Source organism: Chenopodium album, chromosome 21 (genome assembly GCF_948465745.1).
Source record: "Chenopodium album chromosome 21, dcCheAlbu1.1, whole genome shotgun sequence".
Classification (NCBI taxonomy): domain Eukaryota; kingdom Viridiplantae; phylum Streptophyta; class Magnoliopsida; order Caryophyllales; family Amaranthaceae; genus Chenopodium; species Chenopodium album.
This window is the reverse complement of record NC_137854.1, coordinates 32,127,076-32,148,212: the sequence shown is the minus strand read 5'-3', so window position 1 is coordinate 32,148,212 and position 21,137 is coordinate 32,127,076. Positions and strand designations below refer to the sequence as shown.

The following is a 21,137-nucleotide window of genomic DNA, read 5'->3' as shown; positions in this document are numbered from 1 at the left end:
AATCCCAGGCGAACGGCCGACCTCATGAGGAGAAACGGACGAAGCCGAGTGTTGAGCCAGAATTAAAATAAAGGAAAATAACACAAGTAAAGATTAAGGGAAAAGAAATAGGCGGCGTACCTCTGTACGTTTGAAAGTTTGAGAAGTTCTTAAAGGTCTTGAAGATTGACTGGAAAACTAAAAAATGTGTCCGAAAAATTCAAGTTGCACGGCGGAGCTCTTGAAGATTTAAACGGAATCACTTTCTCTCTCTATTAATGCTCTGACCTCTCTTTAGAATTCTTAAAGGACTAAAGTGCCAAAATGAAGTCAAACCCCTCATATATATAGGTCGAATTTATGGGGGCAAAATGGTAAATCCATCATTCCCGCCAAAGAATTGAAACGGTTATTTTTTGAAAAAGTTAATATATAATTCAAAAAGGTTAAACGATGATTCCGTTAATTTGGACGGAGAAGGAGATGGACGAGTATTGGCTCTTCCAAATAGACGGCTAAGTAAAAGGAATTAAAATTTCCATCTCAACGACTTAGCGTCTGCACTTCCCCCAAAAACCCAAGAGGCATGTTCCGTCCGCCTAAATTTCAGATCCTATCAGTCCGGAGAACGATTCCATGCGTACAGGACACGTCATTTGATCCAAGATGTCCGCCCCTTCAATAAGCGGCACGATCTGTCCACCCCTTTTATGAGAAGACACGATCTGTCCATCCCCATGTACAAACTCAATCTCTGCATACTCGAACGAATTAGAACGAGAAGAGGATCAGAGGAGGCGACCTGTAAGCGTATGAGCCACCCCTTATGAGGAGCAAATGTTTAGGGTAAAAATTACCCCATAAATGTGGTCCAATCCCATAGTGACACGTGGCCCACTCAGAGGGCGACACATGTCCCTATGGGAAGATGACGCGTGTCTGATGCCCCAATGAGCACTTGAAATCGGCAAAAAAGAGACCCTTGTTATATCAGGGCCCAAATCCCGAGAGATACCCTTGAAAGCCGCAAAACGGCGCCCCGTATCACACGTGGCATGCATTCTCTGATTGCGCAGCCAATCATGTCACAGAATTTCAGGGCATAAACCCTAAAGGGGCACAAACTTCCACCCCTATAAATACCCCAATCATTTATGATGGGAGGGGTGGATTGTGACATAACATTAAAAAGAGCATCAAAAAGCTCCAACTTCTCTCTACTTTCTCTCTCTAGATTTTTCGTTTCCCGATCTCTAACTTGATCGTCGGAGGCGAATATTTCGGTAAAGGAATATTCGTTCATTTTACAGGTGTCCGAGTCTCGTTGTTTGAAGAGCGTGACCAGAGGAAATCCAAAAATACCCCGAAACAAACGTGGTAAATGGATGAGTTACAGGTGGAGGAAAGTATGTTAATGAAATGAGGAATTAATCCCACACGAATGAAAGTTATGTTATGTCCAAAACCTGTACTTACATATGATCATATGTAAAGGGAATGATCTTTGCCGACACAACTTTTAATGATAAAGATATTAGATTATTTCTGAACAACTATATATGTATATATGATATTTTCTCAAATGATTTTGAAAGAAAATAAAACTGTTTTACGAGCTAGAGTAATGTTTACTGAGTTTCCACTCATTTTTAGATTTTTCCTGTGTTTTCTCTGTTTTTTATTTTTATGGATAATTGCAGGGATAATGATACCAGAGCTCAAGTTAATCAAAGGCAAAAGGATTAAAGGAATTCACATAGTTAAGGGTTTATGGAATCAAGGCTTATGTATTATGGATCATCGAGAGCTGAGATAGATTGATTATTTTATTACAATGAGGAAGACTGGAGTTGTATTTATTTATTGAATATTCTCATTAAGGAGTATGTTTATTTGTGGGTCCATAACCCACATAAGGTTATGAGATTATCTATAGATTATCTATATAATTGATTCCGCTGCGTATGATGGGTAAAGAAGCTTAATCTATGGTTAATTAATTCTGCTGCGAATGACGGGTTAAGTACGGTCTGGTAACGCCAATTAAAAGTCGGGGCATTACATATGTAATGGTTCTTTATTTCATTAATTATGAATTCTAATTCTAGGGTTTATTTGTTACAGAATTAGGGTTCTTTGTAGAAATTAATACTGGGTTTTTTTTTTCGATATTGTGGGAATTTGTTGATTTTTGTTGTTATTAGGGTTACGAAAATGCTCTTTATGGCTTCTTAATTGTGTGAAAATTTTCAATTACAGTATGTCAAACTCTTTTTTTCATTCAGCTCACCTGAATTCATTGTCGGAAATAAAGGGGCAGTGCTACTCAAACTTTTTGAGTTTATAATACATGCTAGTAGATGTTGACAAAATAAACTATTCAATAGTAGTTGTTGACAATTTTTCCAAAAAAGTGTATAGTGTAAATAAATTTAGTTTAGTAAAAATCAATAAGTTTAAAGATCAATCAATTAACAAATATTTAAAGAAACCACATTGACTCATCAATCCCTTAAATAATCCTATGTGTCCTATCTAGTGCTGTCAAATTTCAAACCGAAACCGTTTAACTGTCCGAAACAATCTGACCCAAATGAGAACCGAACCGATTAAAAACCGCTTTTTTATAACCGAAAACAGAGCCGAACCGTATGTGAATGAACCCGAAACCAAACCGATCCGAATAACGTTACATTGTATAAACCGAACCCGTTAATGAACTGAACCAGTTTTAAACCGAACTGAAATCAAACCGAACCGAAAAAGAATCGAACTTTTTCTAACCCAAAACCGTTTGAACCGGGATAAAGACCGTTTACACCGAACCGTTAACAACTCGCAACCCGTTTGCACTGAACTGTATATAAAACAAACCATTTATAAACCGAACCGCTTGCAAACCGAATTGTCTATGAATCGGATCACTTATAAACGAATCGGCTACAAACTGCTTACTATAGAAAGAATATTAAAATCAAGTAAAAATATGTTTTAAATGAAATTTAATTAGGCACTCATGTTTGCTACCGATCGAGCATTAAAGAACCGAACTAGTTAAAAGTGAACCGAACTAGTTATAAACTAAACCGAAAAAGAACCGAACCAGTTATAAACTGAACCGAAAAAGAACCGTTATAAACTAAATTGAAAAAGAACCGAACTGTTTCTAACCCAAAACCGTTCCCAACCCGAAACAGTTTGAACCGGGATAAAAACCATTTACACCAAACCGTTAACAAAGCGCAACCCGTCTGCACCGAACTGTTTACAACCCAAACTGTTTACTACCCAAACCGAATTAGAACCGTTCAAGAATAAACCGAAACCGAATCGTATCGATAACTATTTAAACCGAACAAAAACCGACCCGCGAAAATCATAAACCGATTTCAAACCGAACCGACATAATACTGAATCGATTTTAAACCGAACCGAGCCCGAACTGTCAAACCGTTTTGACAATGCTAGTCCTATCTCATGAAATTTTTTCTCGCTAAAGCACATTGATGATATCATTTATTATTTTTTACTTTTTAATCTGAGATGCTCTATCTAGATTGATTGGAAATTTGTAATATGATATATGACTACTCCCCCGTGTTTTAATAAATGTTACAATGGTTTTAACTTGACTTGACTAATTACTGATATATAAAAAACATATGTTATTGTACAATACATTGTAAGATTCGTTATAATGTATACATTCATAATATCAATTTTCCTATGATTTAATTAATATATGATTAGATAAATTAGGGAAAAAGCTACACACACATTCAATGTATGTGGCTCCCACATAAATTATGACATGCCATCATTTTATTGGTTGTATTGTTGGGGCCCCAAATCCACTAGATTTAAAATTTCATTCAAATTTGAATGAAATTTCAAATTAACCTAAAAGGTTTGAATTTCAAATTAATTATCATTTCCAATGTAATTAATTAATTTATTTATTATTTATTTATTTTATTTTATTTTTTTTGCATATTTCAATGGTTCTATATAACATCAGCCCTTTATAGTTTATAACTTTATACTTCAGATTATCAAAATGGCAAAGTCAATAATCATACGGTGCATTAGTCATATCAAAGATTAAATGTCTAAATGATGACATAGCATCTCTTAAGACTAACTAATAAAAATTTCAGACAACGAACAATGTAATTAGTTTATTTAGAAAATTAACAGCTTGAAGGTTTGGCTTACGGTAAACAATGGTAATAATCGAAGAAATTTCGAGTTAAATAAGTTTTTGAATTTTTGATTTGGGGGTGTTCAAATAGGATATATTCCAGTTAATTATGTAAATGTGTAGATATTATTTGCTGAATATGTTGTGCTAAATATTTTGTGGTTTAATTGACTTATTCATCCTATATTAATCATCTCCAATTCGTAAGTGAGTATGTTTGCAGAATATACCCATTTTCAATTGAAGTAGTGAAATGGGTCTTCTACTCTTTCTATTGATTTAGATTGTTTGTTGGAATACTATAATTTGTCAAAGGCACAAGTAACCGAGGGCATATTGATTAATAAATAATTAGCAGATTTGAAGGTCGACAACAACAATGGTTGAAAATGGTTTTAAGTCTTCGACAATGGCGGAAAACCCAAAATATTTGAACTATGTTATTAGAAATATTTTTAGTAACACATGAAACTATATTTGGTAAGCACAAATCTGAAAAACGACACAACAAACAATTTTTTAGTATAGTATCCTTAATCACATAATTATATGATATGGTAACAAAAAAATGAAAATATAGTATTTCCAACTATATATTTTATTCATATATGGCATTTTTTTTAGTATGTAACAACCTTTCTTTTAAAAGCAAAAAGTAATAACTTATTATTAAAAAATATGTCGTAAACACATGGGATATTTAGCAATATAAGTGACAATAATTATATTGTATGAAACCAATCATGATTCGATTTAAACACTTAATTATTTTATTTAAATCTTCAAATCTATAAACTAAATCTACTACACTTAGATTGTAACTCTCAAATGCCTCAATAATGTTTCAATTTTGATGTTTACAAGCATATAATTCATCCTCTTAAAAAAAATTATTTTATTAAGACTTTGTATCTAAAACTACTTGTTTTTATTAACATTTTGTATTTATTGATACTATAAGCAAACTAATCTTATTCCACATATTTAATAGGAGTGTTTTTATTTTTTTGAAACATAATATGAGTAAACTAGTATACGTAAATATGATAAAATCAAATAAAAAAATTAAAATAACTTATTTAGTAACGCAAATAAAAAAGATAAGTTATAAACACACGGGAGTATTTAGCGATGCTAAGTGATAATAATTTGTGCGTAACCTTAATTTTTTTTTATTTTATGTTAACTTTCAATTATTTGATAAAAAAACTTTAAGAAATGAATAAAACTCTCCAATGTATGAATTAATCCGTACAACACTTGGTAATTGTATAATTGTAGCTAATACCTATTTAATTTTATATAGTTCCTTATATGTAATAAAAATATAATCTGTACTTTTTTGGTATGTTTGAAATTTTTGTAGTAACAATAATGAAAAATTACTAACACTTCTTTAAAAAAGTTTACAAACATAGTAAGGTTAAAATTGTCCAACTTCATAAATTTTTTGAAAATGTATTGATATGGGTTTCTATAAAAAGATCTTTAAAAAATAATTCCATTGGTTTTTTTATAATATTTTTTTGATTTGTAGTTTGTAAAATATCGTCAAATGAAGTATTATCCGATTCTTATAATAAACTTCTCTCTTCATTAATGACGTTGACTAGGATGCTATTTTCATAGTAACAAAATTGTATATTTTAGTAACCTAAAGTATTTTTTTGGTAACAAGAAAGATTTTTTGGCGCCAATGAAATTTGTCCCGCCTTCTTATGGTAAATGGCGCCCAAAACTCTCAATTTTCCCTCTCAATTTTCCCTCTCATTTTTTAAGCTAATGATGAGTTGTCAATTTTTAATTGGTAATGTATGTAGGGACCACATACATTTAATGTATGTGTATCATTGTCCGATAAATTAGTGGTCGAAGTCGTGTCTTAGCATGCGTATTTGATCAACTTGTAACACTTATTAAGATAAAGAGGGAGTAAAACTTTAAAAAATAAATTTAAATGCTCGTAGATGTTTTTAGCTAGCATTCTTTAATATAACCTGTTTATTGTTGGAAACTGAAACAATTTTGACTGTTGCATGTACTAATTAATGATCTCCTACTCTTCTTGACTTTGAGCACTGGACAATTACCATTAAATAATTCATCTTTTTGACATTAACAATGATTTAAGACGAATTTTCTATTAATAATTTATTAGTAATTTTATTTTGATGAGTAGTTGTTTGCATTGGTCCTCATAGTATATGTAGAGGTCTCAAAATTGACCCGGAAAAACTAAATTTAGATTTCAACTTGTATGGCATGATCGGACATACTAATTTAGCATAATTCAAATTTAAAATAGACCCAATCTGACCTCATAGAACCCATCCCAGACACCAAATTGACACTACAAAGTATGTTCATCTTTTTTAAGATAAAATTTTGTATCGCACGAGGCTAACGTAGTTATAATAAAAATAAGTTTTCTATTCTCTTTACCTCAATAAATAATATTCAATAGAATTAATTTCAATTTAGTAAAAATAGGTTCAATTCAATTAAAATAGTTTCTATTCTTGCTTCAAAAACATAAAAAAAAACTTCCAAAAAAAAAAATTTTCAATTTATCAACGATAATTTCTAATCAGTAATATAAAGAAGAAATATGATAGATAACCAGTATTAATAGTTTCAGTTCAGTATAAAACAATTTCAGGCCAGTACAATTAATTTAGTTTCAATAAAAATAAAATAAGTTCAGCAAAAGTAAATTTAGTTTAATAGTATTTGCTTAAAAAAAAGTTTAATAGATGTAATTTCAATTTAGGAAAAATAAGGTGATAAAAAAGGGACCTAATTAATGAATTAATTTTATTCCATAGTTCAATAAAAATAAATTTAGTTTAATAAAAATAATTTAAATTCAATAATCATAGTTTCACTTTAGTAAAAAGGATTTCAGTCACACTTTAGATCATATATCTGTGCGTTGTCGGGTCTTTCGACTCCAACTCGGATACGACACCTAGACCCGAGTCTTAAAAATATAATTTATCCATTTCTTTTCACGTTTCTTTTGTTACATTTACCAATACACAAGTTTAAACATTAATAATTTTAATTACCGACAAGAAAAATTGTAAATAGTTTATATTTTAAAAATATCTAATCTTGTCGAATCTAACAAGAAAGTTTGTGAATAGTGCTAAAGTCAAACATGTTAACTAAAAAAACAGAGGAAGTAGGAAAAAGTAGTTTAATACGGAGTAACAAAAAAGAAATTACAAAATGTGTTATTTGTATAACATTGTTAATAAATTTATAATGACAAAATAGCCATTGTTTAAAAAACAAAATTACAAAATAGCCAAACAAAAAGGAAACATGTATCTCTATCAATTCAATTTTCTTCTTAAGGAACGACTAATCGACTATATATACCTCCTAAATATCATCATAAACAGAACTTTAATCTTCTACAATCATAGTAATCCACATTGATGCATCACAACATAATAAATTTGTCCAATGAATATTGTTTGAAAAGAATTACTGTAGCTTTATATGTATATATGTAACAAAACAGTAAGATTGCAGCCCCCCATATAATATCAAACCCTTACTGCAGGCTTTTATTTTTTGCGATATTTGAGAGCTTCAAAACGAGCACTGAGAGCATCATAGTCTGGCAACTTGGGATGAACAGAGGGAGTCCCAGGTTTGCCATGCATGCCACTTGGAGGCTGCTGGTTCATCTCGATATCTTCATCACAATCCGATTCATCAAATTTAATATCAGTATGTGTACGACGAACATTGTAGCTGTGCCGTCTTACAACGTTAAAATCCATATCATCTGAGCTCATGTCAGTATAGCTGTGGCAATTATTTGCAGCTCCTCCTAAACTGAAAGATCTGTATTCTCTTCCTTGGGTTCCAAAATTAACCTCTTGGTTGACAGGATGCGATGGTGACTGATTACTTCTTGTGTTGATATCATAAGATGTTTGAGCCAGTTGAGCAGCAGCTTGGGCAGCAGCAACAGCGTCTTTTGCAGAATCAGCAGCTGCTTTTGCTGCTGATGCTGCATCTTGATAATTTGCACTACCCATCCCATTACCACCACCACTTGATAATCTGAAATAAGGCCAGAAAGAGGTATTAAGATCTACAGACCTGAATGTATAGCATTCAGCTTAAACAAGCATTGACAATTTGTACTTGGAAGCTTACGGACCTGGTCGTAGGCTTCTGAGCTTCAGCAGATGGAGGTGTTCTTCCAGGATTCAATGGCAGGCTTCCAGCGCTAACAAATGTTCGTGGTCCCTCCTAATCAGCAAAAGAACATAAACTTGTAAACAAAACAATTTAGAAAGATAAATCAATATAGATGCAAGTTAAATTCTTGGGAAACCATTCCCTATTCTCTTTCTTGATTTATGTTGAATGCTTCAGGACAAAGTTCAAGTTGGAAGAAGGATATGTTTTTCACACAAGGGTGCTAATTAACTATGACTAAAGGACCCAGAATATGTAATTTATATACATTGCTAATTTGAGTCACCATATATAGCGGCTAACCAGCAAAGAATTCAAAAGACTTTTTAGCAACGTTAATTGTCTAGAATTTATAATATATTTCAAATGTGTTAAAACAAGGATTAATTAATATATGAGAAACTCCAACCTAAAGAAAAAAAAAAAAATGAACTTGAGGCCAAAATTCCAATAGCCCTGGGATTAGATTGAAGTAGCCAGAATCACAGTTTAAAAAAAAAAAAAAGAAATAGGAGCATACTCAGTGATATTAATATATAAGCCCAATGTGATAGCAGCTCAAAGCTTAATAAATTCTCTAAGGATCTCCGCATGAAAGTTCGAAATTTGACAGTTAATTTAAGATAATTGGTTTTGAAGGCTGACAGAATATCAGTGATATGGAAGCCTAAAAAGCTTGGCAGCTAGACAAGCTATATTGGCTCAGGAAGCTGAAAAGATTTTGTCATTTACAAGCCAGAACATTGTTTGGCCTGGTTTATAACCTAGGAAAATCCAAGCACAGTGCCAGTACAAAAATGGATGCCACTGATCACTTGGGAAGGTCTAGGTTAAAAAAAAAAAAAAAAAAAATCTTAATTTTAAAAAATTAAGATAATTTTCTGTTTAAATAGGAATATGGAGACTTGTAGCATGGGTAACATTGAAACCTGGAAGTAGCTAGAACACCGAAGCTAGAATGAAACAACAAACTGTACTATTTATGCCATCTTTGATTATTCAAGAAAATTTCATGTCATGAACTGGTATTTGGTATTCTAGATGTCATAGGAGCCAAGCGCTTTGAGCCAAGAAAATATCCAACCATGGAAGCATTAGAACTTGGAAGGAATGCTATGTTCTCGAGAGGGCAGCTTGTCCTATAATTTTTTCTTGTATAATTACAATCATAATAAAATAATAGTAACACAAGCGTTACTTGGAAGGAACAAGCCTTCCCTGGATTCAGCTAGCTATGACTAAAGAAGCAAATTGAAAAATTCACAATTGATTTAGCCAAAGGAGAACAAAGCAAATTAAAATTTACAAGTTTTAAGCTAGCTGCTGCTGACACTTACAATTAGCACACTGATATCTTCTCAGCAGCAAATCAACTAAGGAAAAGGCTAAAGTAACCTTTCTAGCTGTTTAAGCCATTAATTATCTGATTATTAGTTATTGCTTCCTTTCATTAGTTGTCTAATTGGATCTCGTTTGAGCTGTTGAATGAATCTAAGAAGTAAAAGATTTAGATCTTGAATCACTACAACATGGTTTATTTAATTCTGAAAATCAACGGTCTCTAATTCTATGTTTTTGTAACATGAGCTAACTAAGTACATATATTACCTCTAGAAAATAATCAAAATATATCTAGTCCATCTAATCTTTTGTTAATCCAAAAATCAGACCAGAAAGCATTTTATCATGCATTAATTTGTACCAACAAAGAAATTTAAGTGTGGAAGACGACAACAGAGAATTAAAAAGTTGAACGACAAAGACAAACGTACAATGCGCTCCTCTGGAGGCTTGAGAAGCTCTGTCTCTGTTTCAGTTGTATCCCACTCAACCTGGTACTCCTTTGCTATTTCCTTCATGACCTTGAGCTTTAATTCTCCAGGAGGGTTTAAAGCAGAGAGCTTTTCAATTAGCTGCAAACGAAGAGATCAAACATTTATGTATCAAGTACTTAAAGGGGCTAAAAAAAAAATACAGCAGTACAAATCAGTGCAATATATTTTAGGGATGATCATTCTCAAGGCAATTATGGCAAATTCACCACCATCATTGAAATAAAAAAAAAAACTGATGGGCATGATATGCAATTGTAACTGCAACAAAAGATTTATGAAACAAAATCATTGTTATCGAGTAGTCTCATATTAACTAACGACTTAGGCTTGAATTTGTTACTTGAACACATTTTAGTAGCAAAAAGAATTCCAGCAAAATCATATACCAAACGATTTACACCACTATCAGGACGCAAATCTGTAGCTGCATCTACAAAATCTTTTCCATATTTTTTCTGAAATATATCCCGTATTGCCAGAAGTTCTGGAATGTCTGAGCATCTTGGTCCTGCAAATATTAAACTAGAGATGGCTTCCTTCAAGTCCGAAGGGCAGTCCCTACAAGTAAAACAAACAAACTAATTGAAAATGTCTATTTTTTTAATCATTAACACAGGTTCAAATTCATGAATAAGATCGCACCTCTGCTTTGCAACTATAGAAAGTCTTGTAACAAGTCTTTCACAGAAGAGCTCAAGAATCTCATTAGCAGCCATCATATTCTGCTCCCTGATGACATGTTCAACCTACAGCAGAAGATAAATACCCTTCAGCTACTCAACAGTTCAAGCTTCAGATAAAACTGCAACTGAATCAGTGCAATCACATAGATATAACAAGTTTATGGAGGGTAAAAGTGCAGTTAGACACTCTATTTAGGTAAGAGTCCATTTTAAGCAATGGCAATGCCTTCTACTATTACACTGCCCTAAGTTGCATGCGTCAGTGAGCTACTCAATAATTCTTACTTTGCTACTGAAGAGTAATAATATCTATGTTATTGCAAATATAGAGGAAGGCTAAAGGATTGTCGCAGTTTTTTATAGCTTCAGATTGGGAAGCTATAAATAAATTGTACTATGAAGCTGTCCAGTACTTTAAGGTAACGGTCAAGGGCTCTCACTCTACCTTGTTCAAGACATTGAGGCAATGGTCAAATATTGTTTTTAATGTGACAGAAAATTACTTTCCTCTGTTTCTTTAATACTGCAACATTGAGGGGAATTACCAGCAAGTTTAATGACACTCCAACCAAGCAATATAATATGTTCTCTAAGGCCAAGAATTCCCAACAATATCAACATATAAAATGCAACAATATAGCAATTGAACAAGCATAGACAATCAAGCAAATGACACACAATGTTTATGAGGAAAGCCCCTTTAAAAGTAATCACAGGATGATATTCCACCCAATTGCTCTAATTTGTTCAAAAAAAAAAAGAGAATGTTGCACAAATAAGGTACAACAATAATCATAAAGAGCTACTCTACAGAGGTAATAATTAAGATAGATCACAAGAAACAGGATGGTATAGGAGAAACATCTCACAATTACTGGCAACAAACAACAATCATAATGGTGAAGACAAAATCCTTGATGTCCCACACAAGTTGTCAACATTTGAGCAAGATCGGACAACGGATGAGCTATGATTGGAGGTGATTCTTGAGACTGCTTTTTTCAATCAATCAATCAATCAAAGCCTTAATCCCAAAAGTGGGGTCGGCTAACATGAACCAAATTTGATTATTCCGTGTAGTCATCAACATAAATCTTTCTCCTCCATCCCTTACGATCCAAAACTTCATCCTCACGTAAATCCATGCACTTCATATCCTTCCTCACTCCTTCCAACCAAGTCATCTTTGGTCTCCCTCTTCCTCGTTTAATCCCTCCATGGTCCCACTCTTCCACTCTTCGCACCGGTGCACCCTCGGGTCTCCGTCTTACATGTCCAAACCAACGCAGACGATTTTCCCTTAATTTATCTACAATGTCCGCCACACCTACTTTCTTGCGAATAACCTCATTTCTGATTCTATCTCTTAAAGTGTTTCCACACATCCACCTTAACATGCGCATTTCCGTAACCTCCATCTTTTTAATATGCTCTTTCTTAGAAGCCCAACATTCTGTACCATAGAGCAACACTGGTCTTATGGCAGTCCTGTAGAATTTTCCCTTCAACTTTAAGGGAATGCTGCGGTCGCATAACACTCCCGTGGCCGCTCTCCATTTAAGCCACCCTGACTTAATCCTGTGGGTCACGTCTTGATCAATGTCACCATTCTTCTGGATGATCGACCCTAGGTACTTAAAACATTCACTCATGGTCAAATCCTTTCCATCCAAACTCACCACTTCATTGCTTGTCCCCCTCTGAGTGCCAAAACGACATACCAAATATTCAGTCTTACTCCGACTTAGCTTAAACCCTCTAGATTCCAACCTTTGCCTCCATTGCTCCAACTTGACATTAACCCCATCCTTAGTCTCATCCACCAAAACGATATCATCTGCGAACAGCATACACCATGGAACCTCATCTTGAATTGGTCTAGTTAATTCATCTAGAACCGTTGCAAAAAGAAAAGGGCTTAATGCAGACCCTTGATGCAATCCGATTGTAATAGGGAAATCTTTTGTCAACCCTCCGCATGTCCTCACATTTGTTGACACATCCCGATACATATCCTTAACTAGGTCTACATACCTTCGTGGGATACCTTTCTTCAACATTGCCCACCAAAGTATCTCTCTTGGCACCTTGTCATATGCCTTCTCTAAATCAATAAAGACCATATGAAGATCTTTCTTCTTTACCCTATAAAACTCCATCATTTGTCTTATCAAATGGATTGCCTCCATAGTAGATCTCCCAGGCATAAAACCAAATTGGTTATCTGAAATGCTTGTGCATGCCCTCAACCTTTGTTCAATCACCCTTTCCCACAACTTCATAGTATGGCTCATAAGCTTAATTCCTCGATAGTTAGAACAATCTTGAGCGTCTCCTTTGTTTTTATAAACCGGGACCAAGGTGCTCTTCCTCCAATCTTGTGGGATCCTTGTAGCCGTCCATATCTTGTTGAAAAGGTTTGTTAACCAATCAATACCAATCTTACCCAAACACCTCCACACCTCTATCGGTACCCCATCAGGGCCAACCGCCTTCTTAGGTTTCATCTTCCTCAGTGCAATCTCCACCTCTACTCTCCTAATCCTTCGCACATACTCCATGTTGATTTCTTCATCACTCATAGAGGTATCTCCTATCACAACTCCATTACTTCCATTAAATAATTCATCGAAGTACCCCTTCCACCTGTCCTTGATGCCCTCCTCTTGCACTAGGACCATTTGGTTCTTATCTTTGACACACTTCACCATGCCAATATCCTTCCTTGCCTCTTGTCTTCTCTTTGCCATCTTATAAATGATCCTTTCTCCCTCCTTGGAATCAAGCTTTTCATAAACCTCCTGATATGCCTTTTCTTTTGCTTGGCGAACAGCTGCCTTTGCCTTGCTCTTAGCCTCCTTATACGCTGCAAAGGTTTCATCACTCCTACATTTTCCTAAGGCTTGATAGCATTCCCTTTTTTGCTTAATTACTGCTTTCACCTCTTCATTCCACCACGAAGTATCTCTCTGTACCGAAGTTCTTCCCCTTACTTCCCCTAAGACCTCTTTGGCCACTCTTAGGAAACAGTTCTTCATTCGTAACCAAGTCATGTCCGGATCCACCTCTCCATCCCAATCCGCTTCTTCAATTACCTTTTCTGTAAAAACCTTAGCTTTTGCATCCCTTAGGGTCCACCATCTTATCCTTGGTTCTTCTTGTCTAACTTTTTTCTTCGCCTTCTCTTTCAGACGAATAGTCATTACCAATAGCCGGTGTTGGGTGACCACACTCTCCCCTGGGATAACCTTACAGTTTATGCAACTTTGTCTATCTATGCTCCTTGTGAGCAGGAAGTCTATTTGAGTTGCATTTGCTCCATTCCGAAAAGTTATCAAGTGTGAATCCCTCTTCTTAAACCAAGTATTAGCCAAAATTAAATCATATGATTGGGCAAAATCCATAATAGCTTCACCACCGGCGTCCCTCTGCCCATACCCAAAGCCTCCATGGACACTCTCATAGCCATCTCGGCTCGCCCCAACGTGCCCATTTAGATCCCCTCCAATATATAACTTCTCTGAGTGGTGGACACCCTGCACCACCTCGTCTAGGTCCTCCCAAAATTGTCGTTTCTCTTCTGCATCTAAACCCACTTGGGGAGCATAAGCACTGATAACATTCACAATCTCCTTGCCACATAGCAACTTCAGCCTTATCAACCTATCGTTCTTCCGATAGACCTCGATCACCTCTTTTGCCAACCTCTCATCGAGAACCACACCAACTCCGTTCCTAGCTCCACCATTCCTTGTTCTGTGGCTCGTTTCTTGCCCAACATACCATACCTTATACCCCAAAACCAAGCCTCGAGCTCCTTCTCCTGTCCATCTTGTCTCTTGGAGGCACATGATGTTCACGCGTCGTCTTTTCATTACTTCTACCAATTCTGCTGATTTTCCCGTAAGAGACCCCACATTCCAAGAACCAATCCGCAAACTAAATTCTTTTCTCCCACGCTCCCTCCTGATCCCAACTCCAAGCCCTTGATTATTTGACACCACAATTGGGCAATATGGCGCGTCGCTTCTGGGCGACGACCTAGCAACCCTTACATACTTATCACTGCACCCGGGTCTGGGAAGTGCAGCGCGTCGCTCAGTAGGGAACGCCCCAATGGCACGCCCTTGCTCATTTGACACCACACTCGGGCAATGTGGCGCGTCGCTTCTGGGCGACGACCTAGCAACCCTTGCATACTTATCACTACACCCGGGTCTAGGAAGTGCAGCGCGTCGCTGAGTAGGGAACGCCCCCACGAAAATATCTGTTTGGCTCATGAAATTAGATACACCCCTACAACTTTTGTTGCTCCCATAGTACATGGAGAACGCACACCAAAAGTCAAACAAAGAAGCTTTCACAAAGAAGCCTTAGAACTTAAGCTGAAATTCACACAACTTGCCCCAAAAATAACAATTTAGTAAAATAATTTTATTCACATAGGAAAGGACCCGTATTCTAACAAATCTCTCACTCTGAAAATCAAATGACAAGTCTGAAACTTGCCTTTAAGCTGAAATTCACACAACTTGCCCCAAAAATAACAGTTTAGTAAAATAATTTTATTCACAAAGGAAAAGACCCATATTCTAACAAATCTCTCACTATGACAATCAAATGACAAGTCTCAAACTTGCCTCTTGCCGGTGCTTTGTCATCATGTCGGAGTAATTATCATCAATATGAATCTACTCAAGCTCAAGAAATTTAGCATCAAGAACATCTCGTATCCAATGATAGCTCACATCAATGTGTTTTGGCTTTAGGTGAAAGTTAGAATTCTTAGTAAGATGAATAATACTTTGACTATCAACTGTGCATAGTAATTCTTTTATTTTTATTTTTTTTTATTTTTTTTGGAATTTTTTTGTTGAGTAGTTAGAACCAAACCTATAAGGAATAGGCTTCTCGTTAATACCTTGTAGACATCTCATAATGCATTTTGTAGTACAATCCTCTATCCCAAGAGAAAACGACTAACTACACACAAACTATATGTGACATAGTGCAAACCATCAAACTACCCATTGCTAAAGAATATAGAATATGCAACATGCTTTCTCTCTTCCATAGAACTTTGTTAGGAACACAACCTAATATACAAAGCAAGAGGAGCATTCATTGGTTTTCTTACTCCAAAATTACTAAACATATGATTTTTGTGAACATATGTTTTGTGTGAAAACCACAGCCTTCAACCCTTATAATTATGAATCGTGATTGATAATCTTGCCTAAAATGTTATCCTAAAATGTTCGTTGCTAGCCTGAGTTTCATCACAGGCAAAGTCCTACTCTATTGTTGCTTTACATTTTACTCCATAGTAAGCACCTTTGTTAGAAATTTCTTTAAGGAGACATAGATTTCACTAAAGGTCTTCTTATAGCCTTTGTCCCCCCCCCCCCCTAAAGGAGGCAAACTTATGATACCATTGTAATGGAGGTTGCTGTAGGCAATAAAAAATTATCTTGAATTTGCACACATACTCTTCCTTTGCATTGTTTGAATCCCTTCGTTTGTTCCAATTGCTTAATACATATTGGGCTATAAGTCTCTTCTTATGTGGAGAAGACCATTTTACTTGTATTAATTTAGGGCAACTTGCGTAATTTTCAACCTAATACCTAAAACTTCTTTGAGAAGCTTCTTTATATGACTTTTAGAGTGCTTTTGCTATGTTTTGGGGAGCAATACAATAGGAAAATGAGAGATGATAATTAGTTAGGAAATAGAGAAATATACATAATGATGAAAGTGAAGCCATCTTACATTTTTTGAGAGAGCAAGATCCAAACTCATTCATAGTCTGATCTCGCTCACTTTTTTTTCAGACATCAAGGGCTTTCATCTTCATTGTTGTGATTATCTTTGGTGATTGTCAGATATCTCTATTGTACCTCTTTTTTTCTGGTGATTTTTTTCTTCTCCATAGTGTAGCCTTGTATGATTGTTATTGTCAAGTAAATTGAGTATCCATTAGAGCCTTGGAATTGTGTTTGTCTAACATTCTTATCATATTAAGTGCAATTGAGTAGGTTTCCTCATTGTCATGTGATTTTTACTTTTCACTTTAAAGGGGTTATCCATATAAATGTCGTGTGTCCTTTACTCAATTGTTTATGCTTGTCAATTACTATAGTGCTACGTTGTACATGTTGATAATGCTGGAAAATATTGACCCTCACATAACATAATTATATTGCCAAATTTTAGTTAACAAAAGTTGAAATTTATTTTATCCGCGAAATTAACTGCCAAAAATTACCTAAATGTATACTTGGTGCCAAGGCAATTTACAAAATTACAAGTTTAAAATAAAATTTTCGGTTTTTTTTACTACCAATTAATAGGTTAAGCGTGTCGGGTTCGGGTTAGCGGGTTGTCGTTCAACCCATTTATATAATTGGGTTATGCGTGTCGGTTTCGGGTTGAAAATTGCATCCCAAACCTAACCCGTTTAGTTTCGTGTCGGGTTTGTGTCGACCCAATTATGTAAACGGGTTGAGAATACTTGACCCAAACCCGCTAATTTCGTGTCGAGTTATCGTATCGTGTCGTGTTAGCTTTTGACAGGCCTACATTTAGTAAATAAAGTCAAGCTAAATTTTTAAACATTAATCAAAGGTAGCAACTAATTTGGGACTGAAAGAGACGCAATGATACCAACAAGTAACCAAAAAGATTAACATTACTTATTTTGTCAAATTCTCACCAAAATTTTATCCATGATCAAAATTACAGCACCCATAACTCATAAGGTATATTTAGTGCTCATAATATAACCCACTACATCATACTTCCTTCGCTTCATCCAATTTAACATGTTTCCTTAAGCATGTTTGTCAATGCATTATTTTAAAATTGATAAAAAAAACAATAACCGGTGTTTTCGCTTTTCTGTTGTCAGTTTTCATAATTATCATGATTTTACTAAGTTTGATTAATTTTTGATTCATTATGTGACATATATCATATGATTTTGAAAAACAAAAAACCAAAAAACAAAAAATCACAGTGATGCCAAACGAACCCTTAACAAGTGAGTTTGAGAAAATATACATCAGGACGAACCAAACAATAGAGTAAATCACGAAACCTTTGTTAAAGTCAAAACGTGTCTAACAAACAATCAACAAGGAACGGGGGAAGTACAAGCTAATCCATGGCTCAAACCTCTAAACAAACAAACAAATTCCATAAATAGAAAATTCCAATAACACTATCAATAATCAAGAACAACCAACCAAATTCGCAACCCCAAAATTAAACCCACCAAAACCCTCAAAAATAGAAAGTCAAAATTGGTGAAAAATTACCCGAATTCGAGCAGTAGCATCCTGACCCGATTGAAGGAGCAACGCAACATCCCGTCTCATTTGGCGAACAACCGTCTCCCTCTTATTCCGTAGCAGCTTAATTCGAGCCGTCGTCATTCGAGCCCATGTCTTACTGTAATCACCCAAAAACCCAACAATTCAGAACCCAAATTCAATTCAATCAAATCAGAAAAAAAAAAAAAAAAAAACAGAGAAAAATAAACAAAAGGGGTAAACACTAAATACCATTTGGAAGAATTGAAGTCTCTTCGAAAATAAGCACCCAATTTAGCGAGTTTCTTGCAATGGGTTCTCACTGCATAAGCAACTGGCATTGTTTTCTCTCTCCTACTCTAAATCCTACTCACTCACTGAGTCACTGACTCGGTTTTGCAGTGAACGGAGAGAAGATGAGTAGAGTAAAGAAGAGAGAGAAAAATGGGAGGATTTGAAGAGAGTCAGTCGATTGAATTTTTTAACGGTTAGTTTTGTTGGGGTGTGTTGTCTCAAAGGAAAGGAAATGGAAAATTGGAAATGAATTGTCCGACCTTAAAGCTGGAGTGCAATGGGGAGAGGCGCTGAGAGTGTGATCTTAGAAAAAAGAGCCGTTATGTTGTGATGGGGAAATGTGGGTAAAAGGGACTTTTTTTGCCGACTCTATCGGGTTATGGGATCCTATGTGGTTTTTTTTCCTTCTAGTACAAGGTTTCCTATGTACCGTATTTGCTTATTTTGGATAAACTTTCTCCCTTTTTTTTTCAGGAAAAATTGTAAATAACAATCTCAACTTTGCTACAGAGGATTTTTTGTAAATAACCGCCCCAAAATGTATTGTATATTGAACTAACCACCCGTTTTTTTCGAAATTAAAAAAAACCACCCATTAATGTCAAAATTAGTAGATTTCACCACCCTTCTCCAAATCCGACCATTTTTCGAACTTAGTCCGACCAGTTTTCCGACTAAGGAAGCCACAAAATATAAAATCAAAATCAAATTATAGAAAAAAAAAACCCAAACCCACCGCTGCCACTTTCTGTAGGCAGCAGCTCTGCCACCTCTTGCACCACCTCCGCTTTCCCATTTCTGTTTTCGACACTCCTTACCTTCGCCGTCCTCGTCCCCGCTCCAACAATCTCCTCCACTCCTCAATCTCACCACCACCTTCACAACAACCACAATTCACCTCTTCTATCCATCGTCACCACTGTTAATCCATATCTCAAGAGAAATCAACAGCTCTCTAAATCTCCTTCTCTTCCTCTTTCTCTCTCTTCTTCAGTAATCAATTAAAAACTCAAGAAGTTTTGTACATTCTTCAAATCCATTTTTGGTTGAATTGATTCAACAATCTTATCAAACCAACAAATCAAAACCCTGAAAAACAGAAAATTCAATTAAAAAAAAAAATTAAAGAGTGCAACCTTGGAATGAGCAGAGAAAGCGACGATGTGGGGGTTTCGTGAAGAAACAGCGACATGGGTAGGGGTTTTGTGAGGAAGCGACGAAATGGGTAGGGTTTTGTGTGGAAGCGGCGACATGGGGGCTAGGTGGGGTTTCGCAAGCAAGGGTTGGGCTTGGTGAGGTTCGTCAGCAGGAATAGTGGCTGGTTGGGGTGATGGTGGTCCGGCAGGTGGTTGATGTGAGTGGGGTGGCAGGAGATGGGGGAGCTGCCAGGGGCTAGAATTAAGGGAATTTTTTTTTTAATTTTTATTTATTTTTAATTTTTTTGTTATTTTTGAGGAATTTCGTGTGGAAGGGTGGTGAAATTAAAGTTTTTGACATTAATGGGTGGTATTTTTTAATTTCAAAAGAAACGTGTGGTTAGTTCAATACAGGGTACATTTTGGGGTGGTTATTTACAAAAGAATCATACAGAGTACTTTGTTTCAATAATCCCAAATTTGGATGATTTTGAAATAATCTCAACTTTGAAGGGTGTTGATTTTCTTCGATCCCTAACCGGTGTAAAATTCAATGCCCTATTATATTAAGTCATTTAACACGTGCCAAACCCTATTTTTTTTTTAAAAAAAAAAAAGAAAAGAAAAAAACCAAAAATCACCAAACCATAGTCAGCCTCCCCTTCTCCCACCGGCCCAAGTAAAAGATGGGCAACGGGCCGTGCCGTGCCGCCGCGGGCAGTGCCACGGTGATGGGCGTGTCGTGCCGTGCTGTGCCTAAATTTGGCACACCCCAGCCCACGGTACGGCACGGCCCACGTGCCGGGCCGCAGGCCAAACCGTGCCACTTTTTTTTTTATAATAAATGTAAACAAAAAACGATATATATATATATATTTTTTAGTACAACTTAATTTTATATAAATAATGTTATTAGTTTATGTTAATGTTGATACATTTTGTTTTAAACAACTTTATTTTAGTTAAGGTTACATAAATTATTTATCTATTTATGTTTAAGTTTATATAAATTTTTTTATTAATTTAGCAAAAAACAATATTGCATATAATAAAAAAAATTAGGAGTGTCGTGCCGGGCCATGCCCGATCGTGCCACGTGCCGTGCCCTCGTGCCACGTGTCGTGCCAGCGTGCCAACCCACGAGTCGGCCACCGTGCCTCATGTTTTGCCCGTGCCGATTCCCATATTTGTGTTCACAGCACGGCCCCTGGCCCACAGGTGGGCCGCCGGGTCCGTGCCGCCCGTGCCGGCAAGACCCGTGCCCATCTTTAGGCCCAACCAAATCTATGCCTCACTATCCATCCTGCCCTACCCGAAACACCCTCCCATTCCCTACGAAACCACCAATGAAACCCCTCTCCACTGCCAAAAACCCCAAATCGTTCCTCCTACCACCCCGAAATCCTAAGCACCTAGGGTTTTCGATGGTTGGGGAGGAGTTTTCAAGAGTGGGAGAGATGATTATAAATGATTTT

The 21,137-nt window shown here is 35.8% G+C and overlaps 1 protein-coding gene across 1 annotated transcript; it reads right to left on the bottom strand.

Moving 5' to 3' along the window:
* Window positions 1-7,497: 7,497 nt before the first annotated feature.
* On the bottom strand, window positions 7,498-18,790 carry LOC145602473 (uncharacterized). Its single transcript, XM_081658662.1, has 7 exons — window positions 18,485-18,790; window positions 18,239-18,371; window positions 10,879-10,982; window positions 10,623-10,794; window positions 10,174-10,314; window positions 8,361-8,452; window positions 7,498-8,260 (listed from the first exon to the last, which is right to left on the bottom strand). Exons 1-7 carry the CDS (start codon window positions 18,571-18,573, stop codon window positions 7,756-7,758), a joined length of 1,236 nt encoding a protein of 411 aa, XP_081514788.1. The 5' UTR covers window positions 18,574-18,790; the 3' UTR covers window positions 7,498-7,755.
* Between the last annotated feature and the right edge of the window lie 2,347 nt (window positions 18,791-21,137).